Source organism: Macaca thibetana, chromosome 4 (assembly GCF_024542745.1).
Source record: "Macaca thibetana thibetana isolate TM-01 chromosome 4, ASM2454274v1, whole genome shotgun sequence".
Lineage (NCBI taxonomy): Eukaryota > Metazoa > Chordata > Mammalia > Primates > Cercopithecidae > Macaca > Macaca thibetana.
The window spans coordinates 48,402,543-48,424,731 of NC_065581.1; the positions used below are offsets into that span (position 1 = coordinate 48,402,543).

General features: G+C 37.2%; 1 protein-coding gene across 1 annotated transcript in view; it reads left to right on the forward strand.

The window, feature by feature from the left end:
• CD2AP (CD2 associated protein) overlaps nt 1–22,189 on the forward strand; it is a 151,254-nt gene that overhangs the window by 55,822 nt on the left and 73,243 nt on the right. Inside the window, exons 4-5 of the mRNA XM_050789018.1 lie at nt 9,574–9,674; nt 20,310–20,430. Coding sequence (XP_050644975.1) covers nt 9,574–9,674; nt 20,310–20,430 — 222 coding nt within the window. The remainder of the gene's footprint in view (nt 1–9,573; nt 9,675–20,309; nt 20,431–22,189) is intronic.

The window sequence follows — 22,189 nt, forward strand, 5'->3', positions numbered from 1 at the left end:
GTGCAGTCACAGCTCACTGCACCCTTGACTTCCCAGGCTTATGCAGTTTTCCCACCTCAGTCTACTGAGTAGCTGTGACTATAGGTGCGTGCCACCATGTCTGCTAATTTTTGTATTTTTCTTTGTAGAGATGGGGTTTTGTCATGTTGCCTAAGCTGTTCTTAAACTCCCGGGCTCAAGTGATTTGCCCCCATTGGCTTCCCAAAGTTCTGGGATTACAGATGTGAGCCACCATTGCATACTTATTACTATGGTCAATTTGGTTTAACCCATCTATACCTATTGTTCCATTATTGGAATGCTAAGAATGTAGGAGTTATTACTATCCTGATATTCGAGGTCATTGCTAAGGTCTGATTGCAAAAATTAAAAAAATTACAACCTCTGACATAAATGGGTTAATAGTTAATGAGTATTTAATCACATTTACTTTAATGTCTTTGAAATTATGGTGTATAAATCCCCGTGTACAAAATATTCTACAATAAAGAAATTTTGTTTACATACATTTCCCAAATTGTGATTATAAGGCTATTATTAATTTTTATAGAGTTCTTTTCTGTCTCAATCTATTATTTTCATACACTGTCATCTGTCAAGTTTGGGGAAACCTCTACTTTTGGATTACATCATCCTTTGATTATTTTCATAAAATGAAAAGAGGTTGTCATAAAAATGAAACAGATTTTATGACACTTAGACCAATTCTGGGGTTCTGTTTGTTCTTTGTTTCTCAAGGAAATACAATGTCCAGGGGATATTTACATATTACATATACTGCTTTCTAGCATTATTGCCTCAAGGTGGATGGTTTCAGCAGTTCTGATGATGTTGAATTCTGAAACTGCTTGGGGATTGGGGGACAAATAACAGTTTTATATCATACAACTGAACCTGTATATAGAATTTCTGTGCTCAGGGAGAATTTTTAGAGTAAAACCCACAGGAGGTTTTTTCATGACCTCTGTCCATAGTAAAATCCATTTACAACTTTCTTTCACTCTAGGGAGCTATAAAGCGATATGGTTTTTCTTAAGTAGAGGTTAGACAAAGAAGCTGAAGGTTCTGAATATTTTTTCACTTTATCTTCTAATAGGAAAGGATACAGTAAATTTTGCCTTTCATAAGAACACTGGATGTAAATACTTTTCTCTTGTAAGAAGGAAAAATCATTATGTAGTTGGTGCCAGGAAGCTTAGGCCTTTTTTTCCTAAGGATCTTCCATAACTTGTTTTTAAAGTACATGTGCTGCAAGGACTAAATTGGTCATTTGGTCTTGGCTAACATTTAAAGCAAGATGCAGGTTGTTTTTGCTTTTGTCTTCCTGTCATTTATGTATTATTTTATGTTTATTAAACTTGATATTATTTTTTTGTTACTGTTTGGATCATATCTCTAATTTCCAAAATAGATCACTTATTTAAAAGTGACTCATTGTATTGTTACGTAGTAGCAGATACAACTAACCAGTACTATTAATTTAAAAAACCCAAAACCATTGTATTAATGTAAGGTTGATAGTATAAAGACTGCAATATATATGTTCAGTTTAAATCCCTGTGTGCCAAGACAAAGTGAATCTGTGTATGTGTTGAATTTTGTCTAAGCAACTACAAAGGAGAGGTTCAAATAAGTGTAATGATGTTGAGTATCCAAAAACTGGATTGGACTAGTGAGCTGTTCTTCTCTAGTCTCCAGTATATTGGCTTTTTTGGGGTAGTAATGAAGCTGTGAAAACTTTTGCTATGATCCATTACTAAGCATGGTAGCTCATTTAGTAAAACAAGGAAGTATTAATTTTTTTTAGAGCAAACATAGAATAGTGCTTTACAGGAAAAAGTTGATTACTATACGTTGCTAAAGTCAGAGAAGAGAACAAATGTACATTTCTCAGAGCAAAAACAGGTTGCAAGTCACATTACTTCTGACACCCTTGTAAAATCAGCCACAAAGATAATGGTAAAATATTGTGTTTAGAGAGTAAATAATTGACGTGTTTCAGCATCAGAATATTAACAGTCAGTGTGGAATGTTGGTAGATGTTTCACTTTACATTTGGAAGAAATCGATACTAGATGAAATCTCTTGGCACAAGTGAGGGAATACATAGTGTTTGCTAATTGTATTTCCTTAGTAGTGGAAACTCATGCTACAGCAGAAGTGATTTTTCATTTAGTTACTTATTTTGAATGTAAAAGATACATTGAGATTGATACTAATAGATCACTAGTGTTTATACTGCAAGGGATGATGTTGCACATGAAAAGTTTGTTGAAAGAATGTCAGTCTACACATTACTTCACTCCCATAAAACATTTGGGTAGCAAATCGTATGCTTTCTTATTTTGAGTCAGTGCTGAAGAAAATAGTAACATTCTGAATACTGTCAAATTATGTCCGCTGACTATAAGTCTTTGCAGCATACCTTTTGAAAAAATGAGCATGTTGGTTCATGGTCACTCTTTGACACTGAAATATTCTGACTGATAAGGGGAAAAAGACTCACTCAAATAAGCAGATCATCTCGGGGTTAGAATACCCTACCCTCTTGAACAGGTAGGCTGTTCTAACTTTCTATTTTATTTAGAAAATTTTAAAATATCTAGAAAAGTTGAAGGAATAATTGTGCAGTGAACATAGTATACCCTTCACCTGCGTATGCTGTTAACATTTTGTCACATTGGCTTTATCTTTATATACATACACTTTTTTAATGGAATCAGTTGAAAGTATGCTACAGACATAGTACTTTACCTCTGATCACATTGTGTTTCTCCATGAAAGTGATAATGAAGATTTTCTAAAATTTTGAGTATCTTAAGTAGAACATCTCAGCAAAGTAGACAGTATCTTGAACAGTTTGAGCCTTTCACTTAATGGCCTAAGCATTACGATTTTTTTTTTTGGATACAGAGTCTCAGGTTGGAGATCATTGGCACAGTCTCAGCTCACTGCAACCTCAGCCTCCCCAGTAGCTGGAATTAGAGGAACACGCCTCCATACCCGGCTAATTTTTTCTATTTTTAGTAGAGATGGGGTTTCACCATCTTGGCCAGGCTGGTCTCAAACTCCTGGCCTCAAGGGATCTGCCCGCCTCAGCCTCCCAAAATGCTGGGATTACAGGCCCAAGCCACTGCTCTGGGCGATAAAATTTTTTAAAAAGATTCAACTGTATGAATGGCTGATTGATACATATGAATGATGTATTTATACATCATTCATGTATTCATGTAATGAGTATTTCATTACATGAAAATGATGTATTCATTCATCATTCATGTGAAATGGCTGAATCAGTGTTTCTCTTAACATTTGATTATATGCTTATTGAAGAAATACATTGATTTTTATTTATTTATTTTTTGAGACAGAGTTTTGGTCTTCTCTCCCAGGATGGAGTGCAGTGCCATGATCTCGGCTTACTGTACCCTCTGCCCTCCAGGTTCAAGTGATTATCCTGCCTCAGCCTGCCAAGTAGCTGGGATTATAGGCGTGTGCCACCACGCCCAGCTACTTTTTGTAGTTTTAGTGGAGACAGGGTTTCACCACGTTGGTCAGGCTGGTCTCGAACTCCTGACCTCAGTTGATCCACCTGCCTCGGCCTCCCATAGTGCTGGGACTGCAGGTGTAAGCCACTGCGCCTGGTGGAGAAAGAAATTGATTTTAAAAATTCACTAGTTAAATACATTTTAGTGCTTTAATAGAACCTGAAGATATTTTTCCCAGAGCCAGCTGGAACCAAAAATTGGGTCAGAAATCCTTTTACTGTTATTTCTGAAGTTTTAGCATTCAACCTCCCACTTCTTATTGAGGTATGCTTTTATTTTAGCATTTGATGGAAACATTAAAAACAGTCTTCAGTGATAAATGGTTTCATAATTTAAGAGCTTTGTTTGATCTAAATAGTTACATCTATTTTTCAGACATGAAATACTAACTATTCTTGATGACCCACGTTTAGAAATTAAAGATTTTCTGTTTTATTGGAAAAAGAACAAGGGCAGTAACTTTACTGAGTCTGAAATTTCACACAGTTTGGTTTTGTTTTTTAAAAATACTAAACTTAAAGTTTTCTGAAATTTTTGAACTCGCGTGTGTCAAATGCCTTTATATCTGTGGGTAGCATGATCATGAGAAACAATTAAATCTGCCACATAAAGCTGGGTATGGATGATGATTCAGAATTCACAGTCTAGCAGGAGTGAACATCAGTTTACTATAAAATAGAGATAGTCATAATTTTCTCATAGGATGTAAGAGGCATTAACATGTTAAGTAGTTATAAGTGCTTGATAAATGTTTACAGTTATTCTGGTGTTTTATACTATATATTCACAACTGTATGAGAGACATGTGCAGTGATAATTTAGATGAAAAGGTAATTTTGTACTGGGGTTGTCAAGCAAAGTGTATTGAAGCTCTTCTTTAGGTAGGACATACAAGCACATGGAGATTGGGAGAATAGCATTCAAGCAAGAAATGCAGCCTTTGGCAGACCCACAGAAATAAGCAAGTGTGTGGTATTTTGGGGGAGTAAAAATCCAGTGTGACTAGACTGTATGAGCTATGTCAAAGTACTATGTAATCTGTGATAGAGACAGCATACTATAGTGGAAAGATTTAAGGCTTCGAAGCGGGCATAATATTCCAGAAGTGGATATAATTTTAGTTTTGCCTCATTTTAGCTATGTGGTCTTTGATGGATTATTTAACTTTTTATTTCCTGTTTTTCTCATTGGTAAATGAGATAGTGAGTGTTAATGCTTTGTTGTGTGGGAGATGTGAAGAATTTAGAATAGTGCTGGTACATGAAAGAAATGCAGTATGTCCCTGCCTTTGCTGTACCTCCTTTATTCTCTCCCTTGTTAGTAACTTTACTTATATAATGATTTTTAAAAAACAGTTTTTGTTCAATTTTTTGGTAGAACTGAAAAGTAGTAAAGGTTACTTGTGATAAGAAAATGTTAATAACTGGGTGTGGTGGCTCACACCTGTAATCCCAGCACTTTGGGAGGCTGAGGTGGGTGGATCACTTGAGCCCAGGAGTTTAGGACCAGCCTGGGTAACATGGCAAACCCCATCTCTACTCACACACACACAAAATACAAAAATTAGCCCAGCATGGTGGCGAGTGCCTGTGGTCCCAGCTACTTGAGAGGCTGAGGTGGAAGGATCGCTTGAGCCTGGGAGGCAGAGGTTGCAGCGAGCAGAGTTCATACTACTGCCTGGGTGACAGAGTAAGGCCCTGTGTCCAAAAAAAAAAAAATACTAGTTAACAGTTTTTTTAAAAAATGGGCTTAATTTCATTGACACCTCTTCTTTTTTGTACTTAACATGGATTCTGATACGTTATAGAAATTAACATTTATTGACTTTGTGCAGTTCAAAATGTGGAAAATCTCAAAGTCCCCCTTAATTGTGCTGGCAGTTGAATTAATGGATGGATTCAATATAGGCAGTCACCTCAATTTATGAGTGAACCCTACTTAAATATGAAATAATGTGGAATTATTTTTTTTCTTTTTAAAATAAATGACTCATAGTTTGTGGTAATAATTACTATTTAGATGCTTTTATCTAATGTGACTCCTTCCTTTGATTAAATGAATCTTTTTTTTTTTTGCAAATTGATTCTATTAATACAAACTACTTGGGAAAAATTATGCTTAGTGTGAGAGGAAGAAATAAAGTTCTCGGGTAAAATATAGCTAGGCTGCTCAAACTTCACTGACCTGCCTGGGTGGGGGCTAATGAGTAGTCCATTTCACCTTAAGTCCAATTTTAAGAGATATTAACATTCATGAAAAAGAAATCACATTTTAAAAAAGGTCTGAAATTATCAGGACGATAGAAAGGATTTTATTCTTGTAAGAGCACTTTGAGAAAAATAGACATTTCTTTTCAATAGTATGGATTGTTTGCCTCTTGTCTATGAAGTGCTAACTGCCAATAACACATTAATGAACACATTTTCTCAAGGTCACTGGAACAACTTGCAAAGGTATTTAGGGGTTCTGTATTTCAAGAGATGAGAAGTTTTCCTGTAGCATGCATAAAACTATTTAAATTACTTAAAATTTTACCTTGAGCTCTGGTGAAAGGTGAAATGTGAAAAATTTTACTCTGCACTAGGTTAGTTAAAAAATTATGGTCATTGTTTACTTTCTTTTTTCCCTTTTTTTTTTGAGGCGTAGTCTTGCTCTGTTGCCCAGGCTGGAGTGCAGTGGCGCCATCTCAGCTCACTGCAAGCTCCGCCTCCCAGGTTCATGCCATTCTCCTGCCTCAGCCTCCCGAGTAGCTGGGACTACAGGCACCCACCACCATGCCCGGCTAATTTTTTGTATTTTTGGTAGAGACGGGATTTCACTGTGTTAGCCAGGATGGTCTTGATCTCCTGACCTTGTGATCTGCCTGCCTCGGCCTCCCAAGGTGCTGGGATTATAGGCGTGAGCCTCCACGCACAGTCTGTTTACTTTCTTTGGCTTCTTTTATTATAAAAACTACAATAAAAAATCAGATACAAATTAATTGCTTTAGGAAGGGGAAAAAAGACTTACACAGATGTAACTTTCTTATTTGGAGACTCAATTATTTTATCTACTTGATGGTTATGTCTGTTTTGTACCTCCCCATGCTATTGGTTGCATGTAATGTGCTTGTTTTGTTGTTTTGGGGGTGAAGTTAGATTACTTTTTGTCTTGATAAACAATGTCATAGATCCACAGAATGTTGGAGCTGAAGTAACTGTAGTGGCTTTCTAGTTCCGTGATGTAATTTTATGGCCCAGGAAATTGATTCCTAGAGAATTTCTGTGAAATAACTAGATAATGACAACTGTGCCAGAACATAAGTCATCTGACTTCCAGTACAGCTGATATTTCTATTGTAGCATGACATCTTTCTTTACAAAGAGTTTATTTGAAGATCATGATTTGATGCAGTGAAATTCTGCCTGTCCAGATTACTTCTTAGGATTCTCCTTTGTTGTCCTCTCTCCTTAGAATTGTTGTATCACCAAATCCTACTTCGTTAGTAAAACTGTTTTCCTTGCTCTAGAATACCTGCCACATCTGTCCCACCTTCTTGTATCTTACTCATATTTCATTGTATAACTCTGTTATCATTTCTTCTTTGAAGCTTTCCATATTTGCTCTAGTTCAAACCTGTCTTTTCTCATTTTTGAAATATTTGTGTTTTGTATTAAATATTTTACTCTCATTATGTATTCAAGTTTTATCACTAATTTTTTTTTAGTGTGCGTGTTTTCTTCTCAAGTTGTGTTCTTTAAGTGTGCATTTAAATTATTAAGAAAAATCTTGTTAGGATTGTTGGTGATAGGCTATTGATGGAATGTAGACACTCTTGTGATAATATTGGTTGACAATGATGCCATATAGTTAGACCTAGATATTTGTTTATTAATTCATTCAAAAATACATAGCAGATACTCCTGTGGATTGAATTACGATTCTTTCCAAAATTCATGTTGAAATTTAATTTCCATTGTGATATTAATAGGTGGATCTTTTTGAGAAATGATTAAGTCATGAGGACCGTGCTGTCATGAATGGGTTAGTGCCTTATGAAAGGGCAGGAGGGAACTAGCTTAGGTCCTTTTTTGCCCTTCTGACATGTGATGACATATGTAGAGTGCTCTCACCAGATATAAAGTCTGCTGGCACTTTGATCTTGGATTTCTCAGACTCAGAGAGAAGTAAATTTGTATTATCTTCATTACCTAGTCTCAGGTATTTTGTTATAGCAGCACAAATAGACCATATCAGATATCTAGAATAAGCCAGGCACTATGCTAGGTGCTGGGTAGGTTGCAGAAGCAAATAGGGGGTAAGTACAGGGTGCTAGAGTAGCACAAAGGAAAATTATTTAATTTAGAAAGCTGTTTGTGGCTGGGCGCAGTGGCTCACACCTGTAATCCTAGCACTTTGGGTGGCCGAGGTGGGTGGATCACCTGAGGTCAGGAGTTTGAGACCAGCCTGATCAACATGGTGAAACCCTGCCTCTACTAAAAATACAAAAATTAGCCAGGCGTGGTGGCGCTCTCCTGTAATCCCAACTACTCAGGAGGCTGAGGCAGGAGAATCGCTTGAACCTGGGAGGCAGAGGTTGCAGTGAGTCGAGATTGTGCCACTGTACTCCAGCCTGGGCAACAGAGCGAGACTCTGTCTCCAAAAAAAAAAAAAAAAAAAGAAAGCTATTTGGGAGTGTCTTCTAAGCTGAGAAATGAAGATGAGTTGAAGGTGGGCTTCATGGGTGAAAGTAAAGTTCCTTGACAAAAGAAACAGTACATTGAAGTGTGAGATGGAATAGGGTATTCCATTTTCAAGAAATTAAAGATCAGGGTGACTGAATTATTGGGTACAAGATTGAGAATCACCGAGGGATCTTCTTAATGTGCACGCTCTGATTCAAAATTCAGTCTGCTAGGGCTACCATAGCAAAATACCACAGACTTAGTAGCTTAAACATCAGATTTATCTTCTCACAGTTTTGGACGATTAGAAGTCCAAGATCAAGGTGCTGTCAGGGTTGGTTTCTGGTGATGCCCCTCTTCTGGCTTGTAGAGGACCACTGTCTCCTTGTTGTCTTGCTTGGTCTTTCCTTTGTATTGGAGGGTTGGGGAGGGCAATGGTTGGCTGATGTCTCTTCCTCTTTTGTGAGGATACTAGTCCTATCTTATTAGGGTGTTAACCCTTAGGACCTCATTTAACCCTATTTACTACCTCCACAAAGGCACTATTGCCAAATTCATTGGGTGTTAGGGTTTCAATATATGAATTTTGAGGGAACTTTTTACTCAGTCCCTGTTAAGTAGATGTGGGGTGGAGCTTGAGATAGTACATATCTCACAAGCTCCCAGGTTATATTGTTGCTGCTGGTCTAAGAAACACACTTGGAATATCAAGAAGTAGTCAGCTATTCCTGGTCATCCACCCATAGCTGCTTAATGATTCATTTTTGAAGATGGGAGTGAGTCTGAGTTCTGTTTGTAGAGCTTGAGAAAGGTTGAGAACACAAGTCCGAATGGTTATAAATTATCATTTCTGAATAAATGAAGCTTGTTTGAAAAGCGAAAGTAAAATTATCTTCACATAAGTGAGTTTCATTTTTAGCTGTCTGAAAATTATTAAAGAAGATAAAATAAATTTGAGATTTGTACATATTACTGCTTCTTTCTACAGTCGTATAAGTACTAATTTTAAGTAGTATTCCCAGACTTGATTAGGAAGTAGTCTGAAAAATCACTAACCTAGAGAATTTGTCTGATGAATTTGTTGTGCCAAGTGTCTTTTATTGTCTGTTTTTTTAGTCTCAAAAATGGTAATGGGTATTTGGATATTTTGCTTTTGTGTAAATGGTGGGATAAGATGTATAAGCAGATTTTATTGCCTGAAGCCTTAATATTTGTAGTGTGGGGCTTGGAGTAAAAAGCTAACCAGGGCTGATTGTGATTAGCTGTTTAGAATGTCCTATGACTATAAACATGGCATGTAAATATACTGTTTTCAAAAATGATCTTTCTTAATCTAATTTCTTATATGTTACTTTCTTTAGAGACCAAGAAGCGTCAGTGTAAAGTTCTTTTTGAGTACATTCCACAAAATGAGGACGAACTGGAGCTGAAAGTGGGAGATATTATTGATATTAATGAAGAGGTAAGGAAAAAATGTGTTACAGATAAAACAGCAATGGTAATTGATGCTGTGGATTTTAGAAAAATTAATTGTAAGAATATTAGTCTTTTGTAAGAACTGTTGTCACTTTTGAAAAAAAATTAAATTTTAAGGTATAGAGTTTCTTTACTTATCAGTGCTGTATTTATGTATGTATTTGTATTTCCTGCCTTTAGGAATAAAAATGCCCCTTTAAAGCTAAAAATTAATGTAATCTAAGTAGTTAAGAACATAAACAAGACTTTTGATTCTGAATTTACCATAGGCACAAAGCAGTGAAATAGAAGGAATTTTGCCTTTTGTGTAATAAAGGAATACAAAGCAAAATCTTTTTAAAAGCTCTGCCTGGTTTGAATTATCACGTTCAAATATTAATAAAAATACTTTGCTACATTTTGGTATCTTAGAAAGGGATTTTAAAATATTTTAAAAACAGAGAGATCATGGTGGACAGGAGGCAGGACTAGATTGCAGCTCCCACTGGGACAGACAGAGCAGCATGTGGAGGCTCACATCGTGAACTTTTGCTCTAGAATGACTGCAGGAATACGTTAGGAAAGCGGAGAGAACCCACAGACCCTCTGAAGGAAGGCAGCTGCTCCTGTAGGACCTGGGAGACACCCCAAATACTCAGTCGCAGCAAGATCCGCCCAAGGAGAGTCTGAGATCAGACATGCCTAGCCCTGCCCTCACCTAATGGTCCTTCCCCACCCACCCTAGTAACTGAAGACAAAGGGCATATACTCTTGGGATTTCCAAGACCCTGCCCACCACCTGTTCCTCCCCATACTACATAGCTAATGCTCTCTTGAGAGTGCCACCTCCCAGCAGGAGGCCAACCAGCACAAAAATAGTGCATTAAACAACCAGAGCTAAGGACCTTCACAGAGTTCATTTCAACCTGCCCCCACTCCCACCTCCAACCCCAACTGCCACTTCCACCAGAGCAGGTGCTGGTATCCACGGCTAAGAGACCCACAGACGGTTCACGTCACAGGACTTTGTGCAGACAACCCCCAGTACTAGCCCAGAGCCTAGTAGACTAGCTGCGTGGCAGAAGAGATATAATCACTACAGTTCAGCTCTCAGGAAGCCACATCCTTGGGAAAAGAGGAAGAGTACTACATAAAGGAGCACCCCATGGGACAAAAATAATCTAAACAGCCTTGAGCCCTACACTTCCCTCTGACAGAGCCTTCCCAAATGAGAAGGAATCAGAAAACCAACTCTGGTAATAAGACAAAACAAGGTTCTTTACCACCCCCCAAAAATCACACTAGCTCACCAGCAAGGGATCCAAACCAAGAATAAATCCCTGATTTACCTGAAAAAGAATTTAGAAGGTAAGTTATTCAGCTAATCAGGGAGACATCAGAGAAAGACGAAGCCCAATTTAAGGAAATAAAAAAAACGATAGAAGAAGGGAAGGGAGAAGTATTCAGTGAAATAGATGCCATAAATAAAAAAATAATCAAAACTTCAGGAAACAATGGATGCACTTACAGAAGTGCAAAATGCTCTGAAAAGTTTCAGCAATAGAATTGAATAAGCAGAAGAAAGAACTTCAGAGTTTGAAGACAAGGTTTTTGAGTTAACTCAATCCAACAAAGACAAAGAATAAGAAAATATGAACCAAGCCCCCATGAAGTCTGAGATTATGTTAAATGACCAAACCCAAGAATAATTGGCCTCCTTGAGGAGGAAGAGAAATCTAAAAGTTTAAAAAACCTATTTGGGGCCGGGCGCGGTGGCTCAAGCCTGTAATCCCAGCACTTTGGGAGGCCGAGGCGGGCGGATCACAAGGTCAGGAGATCGAGACCACAGTGAAACCCCGTCTCTACTAAAAATACAAAAAATTAGCCGGGCGCGGTGGCGGGCGCCTGTAGTCCCAGCTACTCAGGAGGCTGAGGCAGGAGAATGGCGGGAACCCGGGAGGCGGAGCTTGCAGTGAGCCGAGACCGCGCCACTGCACTCCAGCCTGGGCAACAGCGTGAGACTCCGTCTCAAAAAAAAAAAAAAAAAAAAAAACCTATTTGGGGGAATAATCAAAGAAAAACTTCCCCAGCCTTGCTACAGACCTAGATATCCAAATGTAAGAAGCTTAAAGAACACTTGGGAAATTTATCACAAAAAGATTATTGCCTGGGCACATTGTCATCAGGTTATAATTGGCCTTCCTGAGGAAGAAGAGAAATCTAAAAGTTTAAAAAACATATTTGGGGGAATAATCAGAAAAACTTCCCTGGCCTTGCCAGAGACCTAGACATCCAAATATAGGAAGTTCAAAGGACACCTGGGAAATTTATCATAATAAGATTATCACCTAGGCACATTGTCGTCAGGTTATCTAAAAGTTAAGACAAAGGAAAGAATTTTAAGAGCTGTGAGGCAGAAGCACCAGGTAACCTATAAAGGACAGTCTATCAGATTAACAGCAGATTTCTCAGCAGAAACCATACAAGCTAGAAGGGATTGGGGTCCTATCTTGAACCTCCTCAACAAAACAATTATCAGCCAAGAATTTTGTATCCAGCAAAACTTAGCTTCATAAATGAAGGAAACATGTAGTCTTTTCCAGATGAACAAATGCCGAGAGAATTCACCACTACCAAGCCAGCACTACAAGAACTGCTAAAAGGAGCTCTAAATCTTGAAACAAATCCTGGAAACACATCAAAATAGAACCTGTTTGAAGCATAAATCTCACAGGACCTATAAAACAAAAATACAAGTTAAAAAGCAAAAACAAAAAACAAAAAAACCAAAGTATACAGGCAACAAATACCCCAATGAATGGAATGGTATCTCACATCTCAATACTGATGTTGAATGTAAATGGCCTAAATGCTCCATGTAAAAGATACATAACTGCATAATGGACGGGAATTCAACAACCCTCTACTGCCTTCAAGAGACTCACCTAATACTTAAGGAATTATAAACTTTAAAGGTAAAGGTGTAGAAAGAGATATTTCATGCAAATGGACAGCAGGAGTAGCTGTTCTTATATCAGACAAAACAAACTTTAATTCAACAGCAGTTTAAAAAGACAAAGAGGGACATTACATAATGATAAAAGGCCTGTCCAACAAGAAAACATCATAGTTATATATATATATATATATATATATATATATATATATGCACCTAACACTGCAACTCTTTAATTTATAAGACAATTACTAATAGGCCTAAGAAATGAGATAGTAACACAATAATAGTGGGGGACTTCAGTACTCCACTGACAGCACTAGACAGGTCATCAAGACAAAGTCAACAAAGAAACAATGAATTTAAACTATACCCTGGAACAAATGGAGTTAACAGGTATTTACAGAACATTCTACTCAACCACCACAGAATATACATTCTATTCATCGTAGGCCACAAAATGAACCTCAGTAAATTTAAGAAAATTGAAATTATATCAAGCACTCTCTCATACCACAGTGGAATAAAACTGGAAATCAAAGGAGTCTTCAAAACCATGCAAATAATGGAAATTAAATAACCTACTCCTGAATGATCATTGGGTCAGAAATGAAATCAAGATGGAAATTTAAAAATTCTTCTTACTGAACAACAATAGTGACACACCTTTCAGGACCTCTGGGATACAGCAAAGGCGGTGCTAAGAGGAAAATTAATAGTTAATCACCTAACTTTTAACGTAAGTCAACTTAAAAGTTAAAAGTTGATAGCCCTAAATGCCTACATCCGAGACTATGAAAGAGCATGGATAGACAATCTAAGGTCACCGAACGAGAGAAAGAACAAACCAAACCCAAACTCAGCAGAAGAAAGGAAATAACCAAGATCAGAGCAGAACTAAGTGAAATTGAAACAAACAAAAAATACAAAAGATAAATTAAAAACTGATTCTTTGAAAAGATAAATAAGATTGAGAGATCATTAGCAAGATTAACCAAGAAGAGAGAAAATCCAAATAAGCTCAGTTAGAAACAAAACTGGAGATATTACAGCTGACACCACAGAAATACAAAAGATCATTCAAGGCTACTATGAACTTTTTTCCATGCATAAACTAGAAAACCTAGAGGAGATGGCCGAATTCCTGTAAAGATACAATCCTTTATTAAATCAGGAATAATTACACATGCTGAACAGAACAATAGCAAGCAGCGAGGTTGAAATGTTAATTTAAAAATTACCACCACCAACAAAAAAGGTCCAGGACCAGATGGATTCACAGCAGAATTCTACCAGACATTCAAATAATTGGTACCAATCCTTTTGACACTATTTCAGGAGATAGAGAGAGGGAACCTTCCCTAAATCATTCTGTGAAGCTAGTATCACCCTAATACCAAGACCAGGAAAGGACATAACAAAAAAAGAAAACTATAGACCAATATGCCTGATGAATATAGATGCTAAAATCCTTAACAAAGTACTAGCTAACTGAATCCAACAACATATCAAAAAGATAATGCACCATGATCAATTGGGTTTCATATCAGGGATGCAGGGATATTTTAACATACACAAGTCAGTAAATGCGATATGTCACATAAACAGAATTAAAAACAAAAATCACATGATCATCTCAATAGATGCAGAAAAAGCATTTGACAAAATCCAGCATTGCTTTATGATTAAAACTCTCAGCAAAATTGGCATACAAGGGACATACCTCAGCGTAATAAAAGCTGTCTATGACAAATCCACAGCCAGCATAATACTGAAAAGGGAAAAATTGAAAGCATTCCTTCTGTGAACTGGAATAAGACAAGGATGCCTGCTCTCACCACTCCTCTTCAATATAGTACTGGAAGTCCTAGCCAGAGCAATTAGACAAGAGAAACAAATAAAGGGCATCCAACTCGATAAAGAGGAAGTCAAACTGTCAAACTGTTGGCTAATGATATGATAGTTTACCTTGAAAACCCTAAAGACTCCTTCGAAAGCTCCTAGAACTGATAAAAGAATTCAGCAAAGTTTCTGGGTACAAAATTAATGTATGCAAATCAGTAGGTCTTTTATATACCAACAACAGTCGTGCGGAGAATCAAATCAAGAACTCAACCCCTTTTATAATAGCTGCAAAAAAAAAAAAAAATAAAATAAAATAAGATGCTTAGGAATACCTAACTAAGGAGTCAAAAGACCTTTACAAGGAAAACTACAAAACCCTACTGAAAGAAATCATAGATGACAAAAACAAATGGAAACACATCTCATGGTCATGGATGGATGTAGAATCAGTATTGTGAAAATGACCATACTGCTAAAAGCAACCTACAAATTCAACAGAATTCCTATACGTACCACCATCATTCTTCACAGAATTAGAAAAAAAAATGCTAAAATTCATATGGAACCAAAATGAGCCTGCATCGACAAAGCAGGACTAAGCATAAATAACAAATCTGGAGACCTCACATTACGTGATTTCAAATTATAAGGCCATAGTCACCAAAACAGCATGGTACTGGTATAAAACCAGGCATATTGGCCAATGGAACAGAATAGAGAACCCAGAAATAAACCCAAATACTTACAGCTAGCTGATCTTTGACACAACAAACAAAAACACAAAGTGAGGAAAGGACATCCTTTTCAACAAATGGTGCTGGGATAGTTGGCTAGCCACGTGCAGGAGAGTGAAACTGGATCCTCATCTCTCACCTTATACAAAAATCAACTCAAGATGGATCAAGGACTTAAATCTAAGACCTGAAACTCTAAAAATTCTTGAAGATAACATTGGAAAAACCCTTCTAGACATTGACTTTGGCAAGGATTTCATGACCAAGAACCCAAAAGCAAATGCACTAAAAACAGAGATAAATAGCTACAACCTAATTAAACTAAAGAGCTTTTGTATGGCGAAAGGAATAGTCGGCAGAGTAAACAGGCCACAGAGTGGGAGAAAATCTTCACAATCTATACATCTGACAAAAGGACTACTATCCAGAATCTACAGTGAACTCAAACAAATTAGCAAGAAATAAACAATCCCATCAAAAAGTGGTTTAAAGACACGAATAAACAGTTCTCAAAAGAAGATGTGCAATGGCCAATAAACATATGAAGACATATTCAACATCACCAATTATCAGGGAAATGCAAATCAAAACCACAATATGATACCACCTTACTCCTGCAAGAATGACCGTTAAAACAAACAAAAAAATAATAGATGTTGGTGTGGATGTGGTGAACAGGGAACAGGGAACACTTCTGTATTTCTGGTGGGAATGTAAACTAGTACAGCCACTATGGAAAACAGTGTGGAGATTCATTTGAGAGCTAAAAGTAGAACTATCACTTGATCCAGCAATCCCACTACAATCCCAGAGGAAAAGAAGTCATTATATGAAAAAGATGCTTGCACAGACATGTTTATAGCAGCACAGTTCACAATTGCAAAAATGTAGAACCAGCCTTAATGCCCATCAGTCAATGAGTGGACAAAGAAACTGTGGTATGTATGTATATGCTGGAATACTACTCAGCCATAAAAAGGAATGGTTTCATGGCATTTGCAGCGACCTGAATGAGATTGGAGACTATTATTCTAAGTGAAGTAACTGAGGAGTGGAAAACCAAACATCGTATGTTCTCACTTTTAAGTGGAAGCTAAGCTATGAGGATGCAAAGGCATAAGAGTGACACAGTGGACTTTGGGGCCTCGGGGGGAGAGGGTGGGAAGGGGATGAGTCATAAAAGACTACAAATTGGGTGCAGTGTATACTCCTCAGGTGATGGGTGCACCAGAATCTCACAAATCACCACTAAACAACTTATGTAACCTAACACCACCGTTCCCCCAATAACCTATGGAAATAAAAAAATGAAAAAAACATTTTAAATAATTTTTCACATCTCTGCTTTTATCATTTGAAGGAGTATTTAAGTTTAATTTTGCAGTTGAAGGTCATGTTTTCAACGTGTATATTTTGATATCATGTATTATAGCATGGATTGATTTTGTGTCAAAACACCTGTAATGTAATTTATCACTAGTGTTTATGTTTATACAAACTTTGATTGTGTTTATAAAAAAGGCTGTTCTATTTTATTTTCGCTTGGTTTCTGTAGTAGTAGTAAACATTTTTTGGCTTATGTTATGTTTGAAGCACTGTGCTGGGAATTTCAAATGTATTATATCCTTGGAAGTTTTAAAAAACCTAAGAAGATAGGTATTTTTATCCCCATTGTACATAGGAAGAGACTGAATCAAGGAAGATAAGTGGTGGCTGTTTTAGTTACTGTTGCTGCATACCAAGCCATCTCAAACTTGGTGGCAAAGAACAACGGTTGTCTCATGCCTGTGAGTCAAGAATTCAAATGGGGTATAGCCCGAATGGCTTGTCTGGGGCCCTCAGCTGGAAAGATTCAATGCTGGGGTCTCTTGGAATAATAGGAAGTTTTTTTCACTCACATGTCTGGTGCCTAGAAACCTTGAAGACTGGAACTGCCAATTGGAGAGCCATTATGTTAGCCTTTCCATTTGGGTTGACTTTCTTACAGTACGGGCATCTCAGGGTCGTCGGACTTATATATATATGGCATTTCACAGCTCTTAAGTGCAAGTATTTCAGCACATGTGGTGTTAGCTTTATTGCCCTTTACCAACTAGCATCTGTTGGTTACAAGTGAGTCATAAGCCACCAAGATTTAAGGCGTAGGGAACAGAGACCACCACTTCTTCGTGGGAGGAGTGTCAAGGTCACAGATGTAGGATGAGAGATCTTCTTGCAGCCATCTAAGTCTGAATTTCAATCCTTGCAGTCTGTTTTTTTTTTAAATTTTTTAATTTTTTATTTCAATAGGTTTTTGGGGAACAGGTGGTGTTTGATTGGATGAGTACATTCTTTAGTGGTGATTTCTGAGATTTTGGTGCACCCGTCACCTGAGCAGTGAACACTGTATCCGATGTGTAGTCTTTTATCCCCTGCCACCTCCACTTTCCCCCCAAGTCCCCAAAGTCCTATGTATCATTCTTATGCCTTTGCATCCTCATAGCTTAGCTCCCACATATGAGTGAGAACATACGATGATTGGTTTTCCATCTCTGAGTTACTTCACTTAGAATAATAGTCTCCAATTCCATCCATGTTGCTGTGAATGCCATTATTTTGTTCCTTTTGATGGCTGAGTAGTATTCCATGATGTGTGTATATATACACACCACATTTTCTTTTTAAATCCACTTGTTAGCCGAGCGTGGTGGCTCACGCCTGTAATCCCAGCACTTAGGGAGGCCGAGGCGGGCGGATCACAAGGTCAGGAGATCGAGACCACGGTGAAACCCCGTCTCTACTAAAAATACAAAAAATTAGCCGGGCGCGGTGGCGGGCGCCTGCAGTCCCAGCTACTCAGGAGGCTGAGGCAGGAGAATGGCGTGAACCCGGGAGGCGGAGCTTGCAGTGAGCCGAGATCACGCCACTGCACTCCAGCCTGGGTGACAGAGCGAGACTCTATCTCAAAAAAAAAAAAAAAAAAAAAATCCACTTCACTTGTTGATTGATAGGCGTTTGGGCTGGTTCTGTATTTTTGCAATTGCAAATTGTCATGCAGTCTATTTTTGAGTTTTTTACCACTGTACTACTCTGCCTCCTAAGAATTCTTTAAGTAACCCTATCTCCTCAGTTGTTGCCAATGGGGATTCCAGGTATAGATAATAGACAACCGATGTTTCTCTCCCTTTGTTGTATCTATTCTAGTTTGGTCTACGTGTCTTCCATCACAATTAGTTTGGATCACTTCCAGTTCTTTGGTGCTTCCTTAAGTCTGATAAAAATTCTGGTCACTTCATGCTTTACTGCCTTCCTTTTCTCCCTCAAACAGCTTGTATTCTAGCACCCATTTTGTATTTTAGCTATACCTTCCATGAATAAATAATTTATTTTTAAGTCATTAGAGTTTTACTTTTATTCAGTCTTTAATATCACATTGTTTTGGTCATTTTCTTTTTGGGGGGAACATTTTTTTTTTAATTCTTTCAAACCCTTTCTATTTGCTCCTAGCAGTATTTTGTTCATACGTTAGTTATAGTACCCCTTACATTGTATTGTAGACATCTGCTTATTGTTTTTTTCTTTAGACGTTTTATTGAAGAACAGGGATTTCTCATATGCAAGTTTGAATCTTTCCCTAGTAGTTAACACCATGGCTTACACATAGTGGCTATTAGATGAATAACTTAGTAAAAGATTGCCTACCTTTTATGAGATGGAAAACAATTAAAAATATTTTAAACAAGAAATAGATCTTTTTCTAGCTATATTATGTGTAGTGCTGCTAAGTACATTTTGACAGTGAATAGTTTACTCTTTTTTAAATTTTCTTTTTCTTTTCTTTTTTTTTTTTGAGCTGGAGTCTCACTCTATTGCCCAGAGTGGAGAGCAGGGGCACCATCTCAGCTCATTGCAACCTCCGCTTCCCAGGTTCAACTGATTCTCCTGCCTCAGCCTCCCATGTAGGTGGTACTACAGGCGTGCACCACCACACCTGGCTAATTTTTTTTTTTTTTTTTTTTTTTTTTGTAGAGATGGGGTTTTACCATGTTGGCCAGGCTGGTCTCAAATTCCTGACCTCAGGTGATCGGCCTGCCTTGGCCTCCCAAAGCGTTGGGATTATAGGCATGAGCCATTGCACCTGGCCTAAAAAATTGTTTTTAACCTGTTAGCACTCCCTAATATCCATATCAGAAGCTATACATTTTTAAAGTTGTTAAATATTAAGTAATTTCATGGAAATTGAGTAATCTTATTAGTAAGTGTAAATGTTTTTCTGAAGTGTTTGATTCATGAGGATGTGTCTGTTTGGAGGAAGGTGTTTAGTGGAGCTTGACATCTGGGTTTTTAAAAGTAGGAAATTATATTTAAGCTAAGAATCACTCACTGTTCAAGTAATAGGTTTAGCAATTTTCTGTGCCATTTGGGAAGTTATATTTATTTTCTTTTTTCTTTTTTTGAGACAGGGTCTCTCCTCTGTCACCTGGGCTGGAGTCCAGTGGCACAATCAGGCTCAGCCTGCCCAGTAACTGGGACTACAGGCACCAACCACCACATCCAGCTTACTTTCGTAGTTTTTTAGAGATGGGATTTCACCACATTGCCCAGGCTGGTCTCAAACTTCTGATCAAGCAGTCTGCCTACCTTGGGCTGTCAGAGTGCTGGGATTACAGACCTCAACCACCGTGCCTGGCCAGGAAGTTGCATTCTTAGAATCATCAAATTTTTTTCAAATAAAACATTTCCAAATACTTTAAATAATATACAAATCAAGGCTGAGTAGTGTTTACAAATGTGACATTCCAGAAGCTATGTACTTCTGGCTGTTAATACAGGATATATGGTTATTTCATATTTTCATGAAAAGTGCTTCATGGATTGCGATTGATTACAAGTTCTCATTGTAAATGTTGCAGATTGCAGTTGATATATGATTAATCCCATATATGAATAATCCACTGAAATTTAATCCACTTAAAATATATTTTCTTCATTGTGTTTTAAATTTTAAAGTGCTGATTTCACAGTGCTGGTTTTGTGGCCATTTGCTTTTGCAGCTTAATTTTCCCATAGGGTGATGATTTTCACTTAACAGAAGTTGTTTTTACTTTTGAATTGTGAACTTTTTCAGGTAGAAGAAGGCTGGTGGAGTGGAACCCTGAACAACAAATTGGGATTGTTTCCCTCAAATTTTGTGAAAGAACTAGAGGTAACAGATGATGGTGAAACTCGTGAAGCCCAGGACGATTCAGGTAGACTATTTTTTTAAATTTTTAATTGATTTAAATAAATTTTCTATATCATCTGGTGTTTTATTTTGTATTTTTTGAAACTCTATTCTTTCTTTTGAACTTTCAGTCAGCTTCAATTAGTCTACTTTAAAAAAGCAAATTATGATGGGGACCTAAACTGAATTAAATATCTGGTTCAATAATTTAATATTTTTCTTTCTCCGATTTCTGCTTTAACCTTAAGTAAATCTTTAGTACCCTGAGTTTAAAATGATTCATCTTAGGTTATCTGATTTCTTCCTAGTAAAGATATATTCATATGCATTTTTGGGCTGCCAAGTTTGCAAATGGACTGTTGAATACTTAGAAATTTTAGAAATAAGAAACAACCTTACTTTTGTTATTTTCTATATTTACATAATAGATTTTGTTTATTCTGGGCAGCCAAATGTCATTTAGTTATTTTGTGATGTTAGTTATTTAGAGACTCACCCACAAATTCTTCTTAATTTGCTTACCATTTAAGAGTATGATTGACAAAATTTTACCCCAAAGCTGGATTTAAATTTTGTTACTTTTAAGAATTGCTGTAGGAATTAGGAGAGTTTTGTTTTGTTTTCTAAAAAGTCTCGAATTTACAAGTGGAAATGTGGGGATAAGAATATGTTTTTCTTGATGGAAATGTATATGTAGTGAGAATTTTCAGGGATTTAGGTTAAGTAATATTATTTGACAATTTTATGATTAGATAGATTTGTAGATACTAGGAGTAGACCATAACCTTAAGGTTGCCAGTATCATTGGTTTTTGTTTTTAGAACTGGCTTAATGCAAACATATGAAAACTAAATATTAAAAATAATGAGGTGAATTTGTAAGATTGCTCAGACTGCTTATGTGCTGAATACTTTTCATTGTGTCCCAGTGCTATATTTTATGTTTTAATCTGTCTTTAGTTACAAGATCATATTAAGTGTGTGAGTCTTCCATGATGGCAGAAACTATGTCTTGGTTATCTTTGCTTAACTGTATTTTTTTTGTTGACAAAACAGGAATAATTTTTTTTTTTTTTTTTTTTTTTTAACATGAAAGGGCTGTTTCATGAATTGACAGGTAGTTTCTAAGCATAAAGATGTTTGCAGCATCATAGATTGTTGTGAGCTGTCAGTTTTTTTTTCTTTCTTTTATCAGTACCTTCATTGTCTTACGTATGGAAGAGTAAAAATTTTGAAATTAAGTAGGAAAACAAAGTTGGTATAGCAAATGGGTTTATAAACTCAGTGCGCTCAGTGGTAAGAGAATGCAATTTTTTTTCCTTTTTTTTTTTTGTTATATTTAAGTTCTGGGATACATGTACTGAACGTGCAGGTTTATTACATAGGCATACACGTGCCATGGTGGTTTGCACCTATCAACCCGTCATCTACATTAGGTATTTCTCCTAATGCTATCCCTCCCCTTGCCTCCCACCCTCCGACAGGCCCTGGTGTGTGATGTTCCCCTCCCTGTGCTCCTATGTTCTTATTGTTCAGCTCCCATTTATGAGTGAGAACATGTGGTGTTTTTCTGTTCCTGAGAATGATGATTTCCAGCTTCATTCATGACGCTACAAAGGACATGAACTCATTCTTCTTTTTTTTTTGAGACGAAGTTTTACTCTTGTTGCTCAGGCTGGAGTGCAGTGATGCAGTCTCGGCTCACCACAACCTCCGCCTCCCGGGTTCAAGCGATTGTCCTGCCTCAGCCTCCCAAGCAGCTGGGGTTACAGGCATATGCCACCA